This window comes from Lissotriton vulgaris, chromosome 11 (genome assembly GCF_964263255.1).
Source record: "Lissotriton vulgaris chromosome 11, aLisVul1.2, whole genome shotgun sequence".
Taxonomy (NCBI): Eukaryota; Metazoa; Chordata; class Amphibia; order Caudata; family Salamandridae; genus Lissotriton; species Lissotriton vulgaris.
Window position 1 is genome coordinate 198,067,581 of NC_141699.1, and position 18,451 is coordinate 198,086,031.

Below are 18,451 nucleotides of genomic sequence, written 5' to 3' on the forward strand. Positions count from 1 at the left end.
TTTTATTTTTGTTTTCATTTTAAAAACATAAAGGGCTTTGTCATTTACAAAACCAATAGCTCCAACTTTCCTACTGCGAGACCTATTGTGCACTGCACAGTGTGGGTGAAAGTGGAACTGCGTGGGTGGGAGTGGCTTTGAGTGAGTGGCATTGCGTGGGTGAGTGGCATTGCGTGGGTGAGTGGCGTTGCGTGGGTGAGTGTTGCGTGGGTGAGTGGTGCGTGGGTGAGTGGCGCTGCGTGGGTGAGTGGCGTTGCGTGGGTGAGTTGCGTTGCGTGTGTGAGTTGCGTTGCGTGTGTGAGTGGCATTGCATGGGTGAGTGTGGCATTGCGTGTGTGAGAGTGGGCTTGCGTGGGTGTGAGTGGTGTTGTGTGTTTGAAAGTGGTGCTGTGTGGGTAAAAGTGGCACTACGTGGGTGTGAGTGGATTTGCGTGGGTGAGTGGCGTTGCGTGGGTGAGTGGCGTTGCGTGGGTGAGTTGCCTTGCGTGTGTGAGTGGCATTGCATGGGTGAGTGTGGAGTTGCGTGTGTGAGAGTGGGCTTGCGTGGGTGTGAGTGACGTTGTGTGTCTGAAAGTGGTGCTGTGTGGGTAAAAGTGGCACTGCGTGGGTGTGAGTGGATTTGCGTGAGTGAGTGGCGTTGCGTGTGTGAGTGGCGTTGCATGGGTGAGTGGCGTTGCATGGGTGAGTGGCGTTGCGTGGGTGATTGGCGTTGCGTGGGTGAGTGGCGTTGCGTGGGTGAGTGGCGGTGAGTGGCGTTGCGTGGGTGAGTGGTGTTGAGTGGGTGAGTGGTGTTGAGTGGGTGTGTGACGTTGCGTGGGTGAGTGGGGTTGCGTGGGTGAGTGGCGTTGCGTGGGTGAGTGGCGTTGCGTGGGTGAGTGGGGTTGCGTGGGTGAGTTGCATTGCATGTGTGAGTTGCGTTGCATGTGTGAGTGGTGTTGCGTCGATGAGTGGCGTTGCGTGTGTGAGTGTGTTGCGTGGGTGAGTGGCGTTGCGTGGGTGAGTTGCGTTGCGTGTGTGAGTGGCATTGGATGGGTGAGTGTGGAGTTGCGTGTGTGAGTGGCGTTGCGTGTGTGAGTGGCGTTGCATGTGTGAGTGGCGTTGCATGTGTGAGTGGCGTTGCATGTGTGAGTGGCGTTGCATGTGTGAGTGGCGTTGCGTGGATGAGTGGCGTTTCATGGATGAGTGGCGTTGCGTGGATGAGTGGCGTTGCATGTGTGAGTGGCGTTGCGTGGATGAGTGGCGTTGCGTGGGTGAGTGGCGTTGCGTGTGTGAGTGGCGTTGCTTGGGTGAGTGGCGTTGCGTGGGTGAGTGTGGCATTGCGTGGGTGAAAGTGGCACTGCGTGGGTGTGAGTGGCACTGCGTGGGTGTGAGTGGCTTTGCGTGAGTGAGTGAGTGGCGTTACGTGTGTGAGTGGCGTTGCATGTGTGAGTGGCGTTGCATGTGTGAGTGGCGTTGCATGTGTGAGTGGCGTTGTATGTGTGAGTGGCGTTGCATGTGTGAGTGGCGTTGCATGTGTGAGTGGCGTTGCATGTGTGAGTGGCGTTGCATGTGTGAGTGGCGTTGCATGTGTGAGTGGCATTGCATGTGTGAGTGGCGTTGCATGTGTGAGTGGAGTTGCGTGGATGAGTGGCGTTGCATGTGTGAGTGGCGTTGCATGTGTGAGTGGGGTTGCGTGGGTGAGTTGCGTTGCATGTGTGAGTGGCGTTGCATGTGTGAGTGGCGTTGCGTGGGTGAGTTGCGTTGCGTGTGTGAGTGGCATTGCATGGGTGAGTGGTTTTGCTTGGGTGAGTGGCGTTGCTTGGGTGAGTGGTGTTGCGTGGGTGAGTGGTGTTGCTTGGGTGAGTGGCATTGCGTGGGTGATAGTGGGCTTGCGTGGGTGTGAGTGGCGTTGCGTGTCTGAAAGTGGTGCTGCGTGGGTGAAAGTGGCACTGCGTGGGTGTTAGTGGCTTTGCGTGAGTGAGTGGCGTTGCATGTGTGAGTGGCGTTGCATGTGTGAGTGGCGTTGCATGTGTGAGTGGCGTTGCATGTGTGAGTGGCGTTGCATGTGTGAGTGGCGTTTCATGTGTGAGTGGTGTTGCATGTGTGAGTGGCGTTGCATGTGTGAGTGGCGTTGCATGTGTGAGTGGCGTTGCATGTGTGAGTGGCGTTGCATGTGTGAGTGGCGTTGCATGTGTGAGTGGCGTTGCTTGGGTGCGTGGCGTTGCTTGGGTGCGTGGCGTTGCTTGGGTGAGTGGCGTTGCTTGGGTGAGTGGCGTTGCTTGGGTGAGTGGCGTTGCTTGGGTGAGTGGCGTTGCTTGGGTGAGTGTGGCATTGCGTGGGTGAAAGTGGCACTGTGTGGGTGAAAGTGGCACTGCGTGGGTGTGAGTGGCTTTGCATGAGTGAGTGAGTGAGTGGCGTTGCATGTGTGAGTGGCGTTGCATGTGTGAGTGGCGTTGCATGTGTGAGTGGCGTTGCATGTGTGAGTGGCGTTGCATGTGTGAGTGGCGTTGCATGTGTGAGTGGCGTTGAATGTGTGAGTGGTGTTGCGTGGATGAGTGGCGTTGCATGTGTGTGTGACGTTGCGTGTGTGAGTGGGGTTGCGTGGGTGAGTTGCGTTGCATGTGTGAGTGGCGTTGCATGTGGGAGTGGCGTTGCGTGGATGAGTGGCGTTGCATGTGTGAGTGTGTTGCGTGGGTGAGTGGCGTTGCGTGGGTGAGTTACGTTGCGTGTGTGAGTGGCATTGCATGGGTGAGTGTGGAGTTGCGTGTGTGAGAGTGGGCTTGCGTGGGTGTGAGTGGCGTGTGTCTGAAAGTGGTGCTGTGTGGGTAAAAGTGGCACTGCGTGGGTGTGAGTGGATTTGCGTGGGTGAGTGGCGTTGCCTGGGTGAGTGGCGTTGCGTGGGTGAGTGGCATTGCGTGGGTGAGTGGCGTTGCGTGGGTGAGAGGCATTGCATGTGAGTGGCGGTGCATGTGTGAGTGGCGTTGCGTGTGTGAGTGGCGTTGCGTGTGTGAGTGGCGTTGCGTGTGTGAGTGGCGTTGCGTGGGTGAGTGGCGTTGCATGTGTGAGTGGCGTTGCATGTGTGAGTGGCGTTGCATGTGTGAGTGGTGTTGCGTGGATGAGTGGCGTTGCGTGGGTGAGTGCTGTTGCGTGGGTGAGTGGCGTTGCGTGGGTGAGTGGCGTTGCGTGTGTGAGTGGCATTGCATGGGTGAGTGTGGAGTTGCTTGTGTGAGAGTGGGCTTGCGTGGGTGTGAGTGGCGTTGTGTGTCTGAAAGTGGTGCTGTGTGGGTAAAAGTGGCACTGCGTGGGTGTGAGTGGCGTTGCGTGTGTGAGTGACGTTGCGTGTGTGAGTGGGGTTGCGTGGGTGAGTGGCGTTGCATGTGTGAGTGGTGTTGCGCGGATGAGTGGCGTTGCATGTGTGAGTGTGTTGCGTGGGTGAGTGGCGTTGCGTGGGTGAGTTGCGTTGCATGTGTGAGTTGCATTGCATGGGTGAGTGTGGAGTTGCGTGTGTGAGAGTGGGCTTGCGTGGGTGTGAGTGGCGTGTGTCTGAAAGTGGTGCTGTGTGGGTAAAAGTGGCACTGCGTGGGTGTGAGTGGATTTGCATGGGTGAGTGGCGTTGCCTGGGTGAGTGGCGTTGCGTGGGTGAGTGGCGTTGCGTGGGTGAGTGGCATTGCGTGGGTGAGTAGCGTTGCGTGGGTGAGTGGCATTGCATGTGTGAGTGGCGTTGCATGTGTGAGTGGTGTTGCGTGGATGAGTGGCGTTGCATGTGTGAGTGCTGTTGCGTGGGTGAGTGGCGTTGCGTGGGTGAGTGGCGTTGCGTGGGTGAGTGGCATTGCATGGGTGAGTGTGGAGTTGCTTGTGTGAGAGTGGGCTTGCGTGGGTGAGAGTGGCGTTGTGTGTCTGAAAGTGGTGCTGTGTGGGTAAAAGTGGCACTGCGTGGGTGTGAGTGGATTTGCGTGGGTGAGTGGCGTTGCGTGGGTGATAGTGGGCTTGCGTGGGTGTGAGTGGTGTTGCGTGTCTGAAAGTGGTGCTGTGGGGGTGAAAGTGGCACTGCGTGGGTGTGAGTGGCTTTGCGTGAGTGAGTGAGTGAGTGGCGTTGCGTGGGTGAGTGGCGTTGCATGTGTGAGTGGTGTTGCGTGGGTGAGTGACGTTGCATGTGTGAGTGGCGTTGCGTGGATGAGTGGCGTTGCCTGTATGAGTGGGGTTGCGTGGATGAGTGGGGTTGCGTGGATGAGTGGGGTTGCGTGGATGAGTGGGGTTGCGTGGATGAGTGGGGTTGCGTGGATGAGTGGGGTTGCGTGTGTGAGTGGTGTTGCTTGGGTGAGTGGCGTTGCGTGGGTGAGTGTGGTGTTGCGTGGGTGATAGTGGGCTTGCGTGGGTATGAGTGGCGTTGCGTGTCTGAAAGTGGTGCTGTGTGGGTGAAAGTGGCACAGAGCCTTTGATGTGGCCTGGCGCAGGAGAAATGCTGCTGCTGCTAATTAAATATAAAAAGTGTTTAGGGAGTCACGGCTGCCGAGAGTAACAAGGCAGTGCTGGGAGGGGGGCTGCGCACCAACTGAAGTGCTCTGGTTGCACGGCCTGTGGCCGTGTGAAGTGATAAGCCTTTGAAGTACACTGGCATGCTGTGACGGAGGTGTGAGAGGTCTGGCAGGGAACAGATAGCCTGGCCGTGAAGCAGGGGGCGGGGCAGCGCTGGGGAAGCCTGTGGGAGGGTGATTGATGCCTTTGATGTGGGGAGGGAGGAGAGCCTTTTGCGAGCCTTGTGCAGGAGAAATGCTGCTGATGCGCGTGCATTTTTAATCAAGTTATTCACGTGAACTTAAAGAAAACCGCGGCTGAAAGCCTGTGGTTTGAAGACGATTTTGCCGACATGAATGCTCACTCCGCTCAATGCGCTTGCGCGCATTGATAGGTCGCGAGACCTAAAAATAAGACCAGTGCAGCTGGAGCGCTGCTTCAAATGGGATTAAGAGGCAGACATCGGTGCAGAATCCTGTCCATCATTTAAAGGCATTCCATTCTCGACTCTGTATCCCTAGCCCTCTTTATTCAGGGTAATCCTGAGACTCCATATTATTCATCTGGATGTTGAACCTGTGCTTCTGTTCTACAAGTTATTCCCCCATCCTCTGTGGAAGGCAGTGATGCCTACATTAACATCATTGTGTTCTGTGTAAAAAAACAAGTAGATGGTAGGTCAGACCACCTATGTCTGAGTCAGATCGCAAATCTCTCACTTCATTGTCTTTTTACTGTAAGACACAGACTTAAAGGCAGGCACACTAAGCAAACATATTCCCTTCAAAGAAAAGAATGTGTTACTCAGGTTGCCAATGTTATCCATTTGAACAGATTGAAACAATAGGATTGCTAACTCCAGGTAGGACAGAAAATGGATGACACGTTGTGATAATATTCTGGCTGTGATCAGTTCCATAACTTCAGAATACTATTTCTGGAAATGTTACCGCCTAATGCAGTTTTAACAAACTACTCTAAAAAGAGTATTATATTCTGCCTTCTCTGTTATTTTCTTAGGTTGGCATGGTGGCTTTCAAGATGAAGCTCAACACCCCAGAATACCCCAAAGGGCGGGAGATTATCGTAATCAGCAATGACATAACATATAAAATTGGATCATTTGGGCCACAGGAGGACCTCCTTTTTCTGAGGGCTTCAGAGCTGGCAAGGGCGGAAGGTATTCCACGAATCTACATTGCAGCTAATAGTGGAGCTCGCATTGGTCTTGCAGAAGAGTTGCGGCATATGTTTCAAGTGGCCTGGAATGATCCTACTGATCCCTACAAGGTTTGTTATGATTTTGCCAAAATGTCACTCATGCAATAAAAAGTGGAGCTAATGTTTAGCTTACAAATCTTCCTTAATGCAATTTAGAATTGTATTGTTTTCTATTGTAATTGCATTTATATAGTTCTTACTCCCCCTGACAAGGCATCAAAGCGTTTTTTTCGGTGAGTAGCACGCTACTCCGGAACACATAAAGGATTAGTGGTGAATTAGTATAGTCAAATATGAAAGTAATTTGAGTGGTGGATATGTTAGTCAATTTTTTGGATTGAGAAGGATAGTGGAGGGATAGAAGAGGGAAAAAGGTTTGCATTTATATAGCGCTTGCTAACCCTGATGGGTTGTTGAAGCGCCTTTTCGGAGAGTAGCATGCTGCTCCAGAAACAATAAAGGATTAGTGATGAATTAGTATAGTCAAATATGAGAGTAATTTGAGTGGTGGATATGTTAGTCAAATATTTGGATTGAGAAGGATAGTGGAGGGATAGAAGAGGGAAAAAGGTTTGCATTTATATAGCGCTTGCTAAACCTGATGGGTTGTTAAAGTGCCTTTTCGGAGAGTAGCATGCTACTCCAGAAACAATAAAGGATTAGTGGTGAATTAGTATAGTGAAATATGAAAGTAATTTGAGTGGTGGATATGTTAGTCAGTTATTTGGATTGAGAAGAATTGTGGAGGGATAGAAGAGGGAAAAAAGCTTTGCATTTATATAGCGCTTGCTACCCCTGATGTGGTATTGAAGCACTTTTTCAGCGAGTAGAACACAACTCTGGAACCCATAAAGGATTAGTGGTGAATTAGTATAGTGAAATATGAAAGTAATTTCAGTGGTGGAAATGTTAGTCATTTGTTCAGATTGAGAAGGATAGTGGAGGGATAGAAAAGGGAAAAAGGTTTGCATTTATATAGCGTTTGCCACCCCTGATGAGGGGTTGAAGTGCTTTTTCGGTGAGTAGCACACTACTCTGGAACCATAAAGGATTAGTGGTGAGTTTGTATAGTGTAATATGAAATTAATTTGAGTGGTGGATATGTTAGTCTGTTATTTGGATTGAAAAGGATAGTGAAGGGATAGAAGAGGGAAGGATTTATAACTTTGTTCTTCTGGTTTGGTTTTGGAACTCATAGCAGTAGGAGGAGGCGTTGGATGAGTCAAAGGGAGGTGACTGGGGAAGAGTCAGAGGAAATTGTTTAGAAAGACTTGTTTTGGGATATCGGAATAGTAAAAGAGGTATGAGAGTGGCAAAGGAGGGAAGATCTAGTAATGGTTATTTTGGGGATCATAGTAGTGGTATGGGGTTTGGTATGAATGACAGAGTGGAAGTAGACGATATATTGATCGAGGCACAGGGTGAGAAATAGGGTAGTGCATTGGATATACTAAATTAGAAGAAAAGTAATGAATATATAGATCCATAAGTACATGGAAGGTATATAGATGCATAAAGGAAGATAGTATATGTAGATTAAAGATGCATTAAATAAACTTCAGTTGTGAAGTGTTGTACTTTAAATTGATATTTATTTATTTATTTGTAAATCAGTAGTGAAGCAATTCTAGATAGTTATGATAAAAGATTTATTTATTTTTGCAGTCACTTATATACATGTTCAAAACGTAGATTAATGTAACTATCCATAACGTTTACATTTGTTAAGCAGAACAAGGGAATATCTATATTTTATAAAAACAATTATTGTACACATTGATACAAAGTAGTACACATACATATCTATACTACAAGTAAATGCTTATGTTCAGAGGGATATGCTGTATATTTCTGTTTGCGTATGGTGGTTATGTGGCGAAGAGCCAATTCTTGTAGTTTTCTTAAGATAAGATGTTTATCCGTGGATCTTATTTTGGAGGGTAAAGAGTTCCATAGTTTGGCTGCTTGAACAGAGAAGGATGTGCCACTGATGTTTGTTTACAAATACGTTGGGATTTTGAGGCTAGGTGGCACTGTAGATTAGAGGTTCCTTTGTTGAATGTGTTTGGTGATTTTATTCCTCATGAAGAGCGGTCCTATTCCATGTATCACTTTGTGAGTGATACAAAGCAGCTTGAACATGGATTATCTGGCAACCGGTAATCAATGCAGTGCTTTCAAGGCAGGGGAGATGTGGTTTTGCGGTTTTATACGTATGAGTAGTCTGGAAGCCGTGTTCTGAATCTGCTGTAGTCTTTTCATGGTTGGTAAAGGTGATCTGTGGTTGAGGCTATTGGCGTAATCGAGTTTGGACAGAACATGGGAGTTTGTAGCCCGGACCTTTTGTGGAAATCCCAAGTGAGGGAAGATTTGTTGCAGAGTTAATGATAGGTATGAAGGATCCTAAGCAGGGAGAAGTGAGCTCTCTCATTTTTTTTCACCGTGTTCATTGGGTTAGAAGTAATCTTTCTGTTATATACTGTTTTACAATGGAGGTTTAAGCAATTTCTGATTTTTAATTTCGGTAACTAATGTATCATTTTCAGCATTAAAGTATTTTGGTTTTCTCAAATTGAGACAGCTAAGAGTACTGAATCTACTGAGAGAGGTGCAGATTTTCAGACAAATAGGCATTCAGAAGCTACTCTGGTCTTTTGATTTCCCATGAACTGTTTCACTGATTCAAGTGATCTATGAGAGTTTGAAACATTTTATTGTTCAAAATGTAATCAGATTTATGATTTATTTACGTTGTGCAGAAGTATTATCAAGGGTATTAAAACCTTTCCATGTTGACTTTTCAATTCACCGTCACCCAAATTTGACAGAATTCATGTCTCTATGTGTTTTATACTCTGCTTCAAACTCTACTTCTCTGTGGACATCTTATCGGTGAATAGTTTATTAGGTGTAACACTTATATAGTAAACTGATAGAAGCAGTGGGATCAAATGTTCCTATCTGGTGGACCTCATCGATGTCACCATCAAAGGAAAACGAACAATTGATGGATGGAATGCAGAACAATGTCATACATTCAGAGATCTGGGGCTAAATCCATAGGTTTTTTGCTCCCCATACCATTCCAGTTTGGACCCAGCCATATGCAAATCAGTCTTGACCCTGCGCCCAATGGGAACAGTCCAGCCCGAACTAACAGGCCAGGTCCTCCCTGAACTGGAAACAAGCATCCTAAGATCAGTTTTGGGGTTTCACCCCTCATCAGCCAGGATAGCTTGACTCCAGTGGTATAGAGAGCATGGGACCCACGTACGGGCATACCCGTCCCACTTGGTTGACAAATGTAAAAAGAACAATTGATTGACAGAACGAAGAATAATGTCATACATTCAGCTCAGTACAGAGATATGGGCCTTAATCTATTGTTTGTTTACTCCCCATGCCATTCCAGTTTGAGCCCAGCCACATGTAAATCAGTCTTGACCCTACGCCCAATATCAACAGTCCAGCCCGAACTGCCAGGCCAGGTCCTCACGGGACTAGAAAGAAACATCCTAGGACCGGTATCAGGGTGGCATGGTGAGCAAACAAATGATGGATTTAACCCAGATCTCTTGACTGTGGTGAATGTTTTGATTGTTTCTGCATTCCGTCGAACAATTGTTTGTCTTTTGCTTCCTTGCCCTAAGTGTGCCGGTTATGCCCAGATGTGGGTCCCGGGCTTTCTGTGCCACTGGATTCAAGCTATCCTGGCTGATGAGGGTGATACCTAGAAACCGGTCCTAGTATGCTTGTTTCTGGTCCAGGGAGGACCTGGCTTGGTAGTTCGGGCTGAACTGTTCGCTTGAGGAACAGGGTCAAGACTGATTTACATATGGCCATGTCTAAACTGGGGTGGCATGGTGAGCAAAAGAATGATGGATGTAACCCAGATCTCTTGACTGGGGGTGAATGTTTTGATTTGTTCTGCATTCCGTCCATCAATTGTGTGTCTTTTGCTTCCTCACCAGCAAAGGAAACAAAAAAATCTTTGCCATTGTGAAGGATTTCACCTCACGATGTCTGCCTCCAATTCAATCACCCCTTTGTAGGACCTTTGCAACAATCTCTCTCAATACTTCAGCAACATAATCCCCACCATTTACAGCATCTTCAACAGACAACCGGACACAAGGGACCTTGCCATGCACCTCCCGATCGGATCCAAAGAACCAATGCTAACCAAATGGCTCGTCATCACCCCAGAAGAAACTGCTGCCGCAATGAAGTTTACCCGCTTAGGGGCCCCATCGGACCCCTGTTCCCTTTACACCTACTACAGAGGACTGCAACCCATCAGCGCCATGCTCATACTTATGCAGAATGTGTCCTCCTCTTCTGACCCCTTCCCAGACACTTGGAAACACTTAACTATCCCCCTTCTACCCTTGTAGACCACAGACTGATTTCTCACCTACCATTCCTGCTGAAGGAAGGAGAGAAAATCAGCAACAGATGGTGCACCAAATACCTCTATAACCACAAACACCTCAACACCATTCAGTCTGGTATTAGACCTAATCTCTGCCCGAAAGCTGTCGCCATAGCCACCACAGATAACATCTGCATGACTCTGGGCATTGAAAATACAGCGGCCCTCATCCTCCTGGACATCTCCTCAGTGTTTAACACAGCTTTCCATCCCATCCTCATCCAATGCCTGCACAACACTGGAATCAAAGTACATGCACTCCAATGGACCCGCTCTCTCCTGACAAGATGGACCCAGTCAGTTAGCCTGGCAATGTAGACCTGCGGAGTTCCACAAGGATCCTCCCTGAGCCCTACCATCATCAACGCATACATCATCCCTCAAGTCAGCATCACCCACTCACCACATCAACATCCTCTCCTCTGCCGATGATACGCAACTCATTCTCTCCATCACGGACAAGTCGCCCAGTTGTCGGAGCAAGTGTCTGAAGCAATTTCCATGTCAACAGATTATATGAAAACTTATTTTATAAGGGCCTAGGGGAGATCTTGGGGGTCCTGAATATGGAAGAACAGTGTAGATCTTCACTGCACAGTGCTCATAGCACTGAAGTAGATTTTGGGAGGCACTTTACTACAATGGGGTAGTGAAATGTGTAATTTCTCTATACTAAGGACATATAAACATCTTTTGTAAGGACCCAGTTTATAATTACATAATTCCTCCTCCCCTCTCCCACCCACCTTCACCTTGGGACATTAGGTACACCGTGGGGTGTACCTAATATGTAAGAATAATGTAGATCATCACTTTTTAAGTCCCTCTACCAAGTCGAGGTTGGGCACAATTTTCATTTAAAAACTGTGCTGTAATGCAGGGCTACTTTTAAAATGACCCCAGATGCTCAGCAGTGCCCACATGAAAGCGCAAAAAGGGCTGCTGGCCTCTAAACTGCAGTGCCCTATTATATGCTAGGGACTTATAGGTAGTTTTTTATACCCCTGCCCCATTATCTTCTAGGGACCTATAGAGTAGGTCTTTGCCAATCATAGGTGCACCCTAATATACAGTGTACCCTGCTGCATGTGTATGTTTTTGCTTGTGTTTTCAGCATAGCAGTGGGTTTCTGATGGATACTTCTGCCTGTGGATTCCTCACCTTTTGAATACCCCCTGCACCAGCATTCCGCTGGAAATTTCTTTCCTAGCTCTCCCCACGCCGACGAGGACGTCACAATAGAAAGGCTCCGCTCGCGGCACCACGTGATGTCATCGGAGCCACAAAAGGACCTCGTCGGCGTGCTGACGTCAGTGTCCTATTTTCCACGCTGTCGACACATAATGTTTTTTTCTAGGGCTCTCCATTTTCATTGAGGTAAACTTTGTATCTCTTTATTGTTACAGAATGTCTACTTCCAGAAAGATCGGATTTAAACCCTGCAGAGAGTGTGGAGGACATGTCAATCATGGACCCACACGATGATTGCCTTTGGTGCCTATCTTCGGACCACGACGTCGAGGATTGCCGAAGCTGCAGGAAAATGAATCTGAAGGCGATTAAAGAGCGTGAGGCCAAGTTGTTTATGGCTAAAGCCAAAAAGGATAAGAGAGGTAGGAAGAGAGAGAAGACTTTGTCTTCTCACTCTTCGAGGTCGAAGAAGCACAAGAAGTCCAAGAGAAGACATACCTCTTGTCATCATTTGTCGAAAGCCAGGGTTTCGAAGTCGAGGTTGCAGACTCCGGCTGAGCGACCTCGATGGAAGGACTTTATTTCACCTTCTCAAGCAGTGCCTGTACCATCTCTGGCAGCGGCGTCGCCGGCTTCAGATGCTTCTTCGCAGCATGAAGGTTCACCTGCTCCAGCGACGTCACCGGCGCCTGGTGAGTCTTCTCCAGTCCATGAGACTACACCTGTGCGGGCGCTGTCCCCGTCTCCACAGGCTCCGGTTCGACCCCAGGTGACTTCCCCTCAGGAAGGTATGGATCCATATCCTCCTTTTCCTGCTCCTGGGGCTGTTTCATCGCACTTTCTAAATGCAATGTTTGCATGTTTGCCAGAGCCTCGACTCCATTTGGTGCACCTTCAGGCCCCGTGGGTCCTTTGGCTTTTAACCTGGGTGTTCCTCAGTTCTATCACCAGGCTCCTTTTATGCCATTCTTGCCGTCGACTCCGTCTTGGCATTTCCCGGCGCAGAGAACATCTACTCTGGTTCCACGGACTCCTTCCGCTACTGAGTCTGCTCTGCCTTGAGTTCGATCGACGTCGAGGTTCGATGCCGAGGCTCCTCCATCGACGCCGTTGATGTCTTCTCCGGCGCCGCGTTTGGCTCCACCGACGCCGTTGCCAAAACAATGCTCCAGGATTACTCAAGGAGGAGGAATATTTACAGAATCAGGAGGAAGGAGAAATTGTGGACTACATGGATGAGTTTGAGGGCCTTCATGATGCTAGTGGCCTCGATACTTCCCCTGAGTATAATCTGCCATCTGCAAGTGGAGGTGTGATTCAGGACATTGCACCATACCATGTGGTGTTAAGGAAGGCAGCTGATTTATTGGGCCTTAACCTTTTTTCAGCGGAGATTACGTTCAATATACTAACAGAGGTTTTGAATACTTCATCATCAACTTCTGAGCTGTTGCTTCCTTTTACAGAATCTTTAACAGATCCAATTTTAGAAGTTTTGACAGAAGCCTTTATCTGCACCGGCTGTCTCTCGTTCTATCTCAAGAAGGTACATGCCTGCTCCTGGTGATCCGGTGTTTTTGTCTTCACATCCGACACCGGAGAGTTTAGTCGTCCAAGCTTCTTGTTCAAAGCAGTCTTCTGGTGCTTTCCTTACCATTTTAGGTGATAGGTATTCGAAAAAGATGGAGCAAGCTGCGAAGAAGGTGTTTTCTTCTGCCAATAAAGTCAACTAATGCAACTTGCGGGGGCGGAGCTAGCCAGCGCCGGTGAGGGCCGCCTGATCCGCTTGCTCCTCCGCCTAATTCACGATCCTTGCATTAATCCTTCAGGTGATTGGCATTTTTTTTGCTAAAATAAACCCCCTAACCTCCTCAGAAGGTGCAGAGCTGCGACTGTCCAGGAGTTGACCTATCCCGACGCCGGTAGGGGCTGACTGTGGGCTGAGTAGTTGGCCGGCGGACGGAGTGGAGCGGAGCCCTCCCGAGGGAAAGCTCGGCTGAGCGGACAGACCTGGTGTGCCGACTCCGGTGGAGGAGACATCAGACAACTTCTGCCCCAGCCCTGAGTGCTGTGTTTGAGCGCTGGACGGGGGCGCTGAATTTCGACCCACCGAGTGAGGTGGGAGCGCTGAGCGGAGGGGAGGTGTTTGGCCTCGAGGTCCCGCTGCGGCGCCGGCGCTTCACTCGAGCGCCCGGCTTTGATCGTGCTGCAGGGCCCGCTGCACTGTTGGAGGCTGGATAGGCTGACTGGAGAGCCTGCCGGTGCTGCCGCTACACTGCGGACCAGGAAAGATGGCGGAACTTCGCTGAGGGGGAGCAGTGCGACCGTGAGTAAGGTGGACAGGCCCCCTCAGTTGATTATACCTGCGTGCGGTGGCCTAGTGGGGTGGCCTTGGGAGGCAGAGACCAGCGTGAGGGGAGGTCGTTTTCCTTTTGCTGGCTCTTACTATCCCCCCATCTCTACTACAAATAGAAGCGGGCCCCTCCCTACTCGGGGAGGCTTCTACTCTGTATGGATATTCCCCTCAGGCCGCCATTTTGAGGAGCTCGAGCACAAGGTCATAGACTGTGCCGGCTTTCTGGTCATAGAGCTGACCGTTTTGACTGAAGTGGCACGAATAATTTACTGCGGGGCACCGAGGGCGAGGGGCCCTGGAGTTGCGACAGGCCACTGTGGGAGAAGGAGGCCCTAACATTGTGTCCCCGGGCGCTGGGAGATCTGCAAGGCTCGGAGAGTGGTATTTTCTTGGCTGCTCTGTTGTTCCCCGCACGGCGACTCTGTATAGAGGTGTAGTGTCTTAGTTCATTGCGGACTGCGACAGCTGGTACGGCAACAGGGAACAAATATGGTGCGCCCAGATAGGACACAGCCCAAGATCTCTTTTGGCGACAATTAAAAGACACCAACTACAGACACCCCGGCCCGAGAGGATGTTACTGGGCAGGGGGGAGCGACGGGGGGAGACGACACTGGAGAGGATCTACGCCAAATATTACTTGCCATGGAAAAGAATTTACAGGGCGGTATAGAGTCACTGGGGAACAAAATGGATGCCCTGACATACCGCATGGATAGCATGGCGGAACGTCTAGACAAACACGCCGAACGCCTGGATATGTCGGAGCGCCACCTAGGTGAAGTGGAAGAGGCTCAAACGACCCTGGACCCTGACCACAAACAACTGGGCATGGTTATCCAATTGCTACAAGACAAGGCCGAGGATTTAGAAGCACGTTCACGTAGATGCAACATACACATTACTGGCCTGCCGGAATGCTCACAGACTGGTAATATGGAACTCTGTAGAGGCCCTTCTCAAAGGATTGCTTGGAAAGTCTGCATTTTCCGGGATGTTTGTGGTGGAGAGGGCGCACCGCACCTTGGTACCTAGACCTAAGCCTGGGGCCCCTCCTCGGCCTATAGTGGCAAAGCTTTTGAACTATAGGGACCGGGATGTTGCTCTGAAGCTAGCTAGGGAGAAACAACCTCTGCGGTATGAGGGGAGCACGCTGTGCCTGTTCCCGGATTTCACGACTCGGGTACCGGAGGCTCGCCGGCAATTTGTCCCGATGAAGCACCAACTGAGAGAGACGGGGGTCGACTATGCGATGCTTTATCCAGCGAAACTCCGAATCAACAGACAGGGTACATCCACGATCTTCACGGATCCTAAGGCCCTACAGACAGCCATGAAGAATTGGAGGAGCGATCGACAGCGGACTGTGGATGAAGGGCCTCAGGAGGAGGCTTCGGGCGGACACCTGGATGAACAAGACTTAGTCAGAGACTTGCCTACAAATGAGCACGTGGACAGCTGTGGCTCTGAAGATGTTGGGCTTCTTTATTTTACGACTCAATTGTTCCTGCTCTGTGGCGGGCCTGGGCCTAGGCGGTAATACTATCACGTTGTGGACTGACGTGCAGACACTTGGGGGTCATGAGTAACCTACACACTGCGTGGGGGATCTGTATGCCTGTTTGATCGTGGGATTGTAGCTACTGAGTACGGGCTCTTTGCCTGTTGTTGTTCCTGAGGTTATGGTGTGCAAACCCACTGCAGTCATGGTTTGAGCTGTATGATCGCTAAGAGAGACTACTCACTGGTTTTTGAGCGATGAGTATGGGAGGGGGGACTGAACAGACCAGTGAGGTAGTATTGGGGGGCTAGCAGAGCCACTGATGGACATTGGACATGCACTGGACTTTTTTTTTTCCGGTATTTGTACATCACCTGAAATTAGTTTTGTGGGGGAGGGGAGGGGGGGGCATACGCGGCGTGTTGTTTAGATACCAACTGTTATTGTAAACTAGTCGTGGGCAGGCTACCTACGCCCCTGCGGGTGAACCACTTTCTCTAGTTGCCTTTGTTGCTGAGGGCCCTTCTTTGTTCTCGTTTGGTTTTGATCTCTTTCCTTTCTATGAACTTTGGGACAAGGACAATAGGGGGGAGGGTGCTGGGGGTTTGGTATGAATCTGGAGGGGAGGAGAAGGAGGGGAGGGGCGGCTGGGGTATGGAGCGCGGCCATGTTGGGGATGGGCATGCGTGGGATGGGGGGTTGGAGGGAGTTGCACAATTTTGCTATGTTTTTGACTATGCACGTGCAAGAATGGGTAGATGTTGGGGCTGTTCTAGATGATTGTATTGGCAGATACGGCATTGTTGTTTTTGCTGGCTGTGATTTGAGTTTGTGTGGGATGTGCGCAGAGCGCTGGACACAGATATTCCTGTCAAGGGAGGTATTATTCACTTGCCACTCAACAGATGACACCTGAACTAACTCAGTCGTCACAAGAAGTAGATACCCTTACGTTATTGACATGGGACGTTCGTGGTCTCAATGATCATAGAAAGGTTAGACAGGTCCTGCAGTACCTGCAGCCACACTCTGTTGACCTTGCCCTTCTCCAGGAGACCCATTTAAGACCAGATAGCCACATGTTGGCCTATAAGGGTCTTCATGGACGTATACATGCTGCAGGGTTTACTTCACACGCTCAGGGGATACTCACATGGGTTAATCCACGGGCAAATATAACACTGACTCCTGTCGTCTCTGATCCGAAGGGGAGATTTGTAATCACTAAATGTGTGGGTAAAGGCATGACCTTTCATGTAGTAAACTCGTATGGCCCGAATTATGATTGTCCGGCTTTCTATTTGAATTTAGCTTCCACTATACGGGAACACTGTGGAGACCAAGACCTGTGGGGGTGGGGCGATTTTAATATGGTGCGACAACCTGAGCTGGATAGATCGGATGGCCCGGAGCGTCGTCCGGCATGTTCCGCGCGTGCTCTAGAGGATGAGATGGTGCGCTTAGGTCTGCAGGATGTTTGGGGGACTAGGAATCCAACACAGGGGGGGTACACGCATTATTCTGCACAGCACGATATACATACGAGGATTGATTACTGGCTGCTTCCCAATTCCTATATCTCGGCGGTGCTTCAGTGCTTGACCCTGCCTCGTACGTACTCTGATCACTCCCCTGTCTTTATTAAACTGAGGGCAATGAAAACACGTCCTCCCCCTTTTGGTTGGCGTCTCCCTCCTTACGCACTATTAGATGCGGCGTTTCACGAAGACTTGGCGTCTGCGGCTTAGGAATTCTTTGAAAAAAACCTGGGCTCGGTGGCTTCCTTTTTAACTGTAAGGGAGGCCTTTAAGGCCTATATGCGGGGGCTGGCTATATCTAAACACGCGGGCGTCCTAAAATCGATACGGTGCGCCTCTCGCTCCTAGAATCCGAATTGAAGGACATAGAGACGAGGCGACTACGAGCCCCTAACGAGGATCTGACAAGCGAATTGGCTAAGATGCTTCGTGAATATCATGAAGAGGCAGATGCTGAGGTAAAGCATCTGGGGAAATATAGCATAGCCAGATCGTATGGGGAGGGAGAACGGCCGGGCGCCGTACTAGCGAGATTGGCGAAACAGTGCAGGTAGGGAGTCATGGTGCCCACAATGATGGAGGAACTCATAGGTGAGATACTAACAGAGGAGCAGGTAGATGCACGACTTAGGGAATTCTATGCGGCACTGTATACATCGAGGGGGACGGCGTCGGAGGAACGCATTTTGGATTACCTATCGCACATACAACTGCCCGGACTGACTAAAACGCACCAGGAATTCTTAGTTAGACCATTTGAGAGGGAGGAAGTAGTTTGGGCGCTCTCGTCCATGAAGGCTGGTTTTGCGCCGGGCAGTGACGGCTTCCCAGCCTCTTTTTATAAAGCGTTTTCTCAGATCCATATCCCCAAATTGCTGACACTGGTGGAGAAAATGGCGGAAGCGGGCATGATGCCACCCACAATGAGGGAAGCTATCATTGTGGCTATTCTTAAACCTGGGAAGCCTCCTGATGATTGCTCTTCTTGTAGACCACTGTCCTTACTTAATGTGGATGCAAAGATATTTGCTAAGATCATTGCCAATCGGTTGAGCCCACTTATGTCTACACTAGTTGCCCCGGAACAGGCTGGGTTTGTGCCTAATCGGAACTTGACTTATAATATACGCCCAGTGTTTGCGGCCTTTCAGCACACGAGGCAGGATGTCCCTGCGGTTGCGGTCTTTCTCGACATGGAAAAGGCCTTCGACTCTGTTGAATGGCCTTTTCTTCGCCTAGTGTTGAGGTGGATGGGTGTAGGGGACCTCGTTATTCAACTATTAGATACGCTGTATGCTTCGCCGGTGGCCAGGGTACGCATAGGCTCTCTCACGACTGAACCCTTTTCGGTGGAGCGCGGTACGGGATGTCCGCTATCGCCGCTGTTATATGCCTTGGTTGCGGAACCTCTGGCCTGTGCATTGAGGGAATATCATGGTCATCGAGGTCTCGGGTTCCCTACGTATAATTTAATTGTGTCCACATATGCGGATGATACATTACTGTATGTGAGGCATCCAGAGGACAACCTTTCGACTGTGCTACGAGAAGTGGTTTTATTTAGCTCGTTGTCTGGGATATATGTCAACTGGGGCAAGACCATAATGTTTCCCCTCACCCCGGCGACAGCAAGGGTAGAATCGGATTATCCCATAAAATGGACCACTGAGGCGGTCAGATATCTGGGCGTTAAGCTACACACAGATTCGGACATTGTC

At 49.8% G+C, this 18,451-nt stretch overlaps 1 protein-coding gene across 2 annotated transcripts in view; it reads left to right on the forward strand.

The window, feature by feature from the left end:
• ACACB (acetyl-CoA carboxylase beta) overlaps positions 1–18,451 on the forward strand; it is a 1,895,698-nt gene that overhangs the window by 1,007,601 nt on the left and 869,646 nt on the right. For both annotated transcript variants that reach the window (XM_086943101.1, XM_086943102.1), the window contains one exon: positions 5,515–5,784. In XM_086943101.1, coding sequence (XP_086799227.1) covers positions 5,515–5,784 — 270 coding nt within the window. The remainder of the gene's footprint in view (positions 1–5,514; positions 5,785–18,451) is intronic.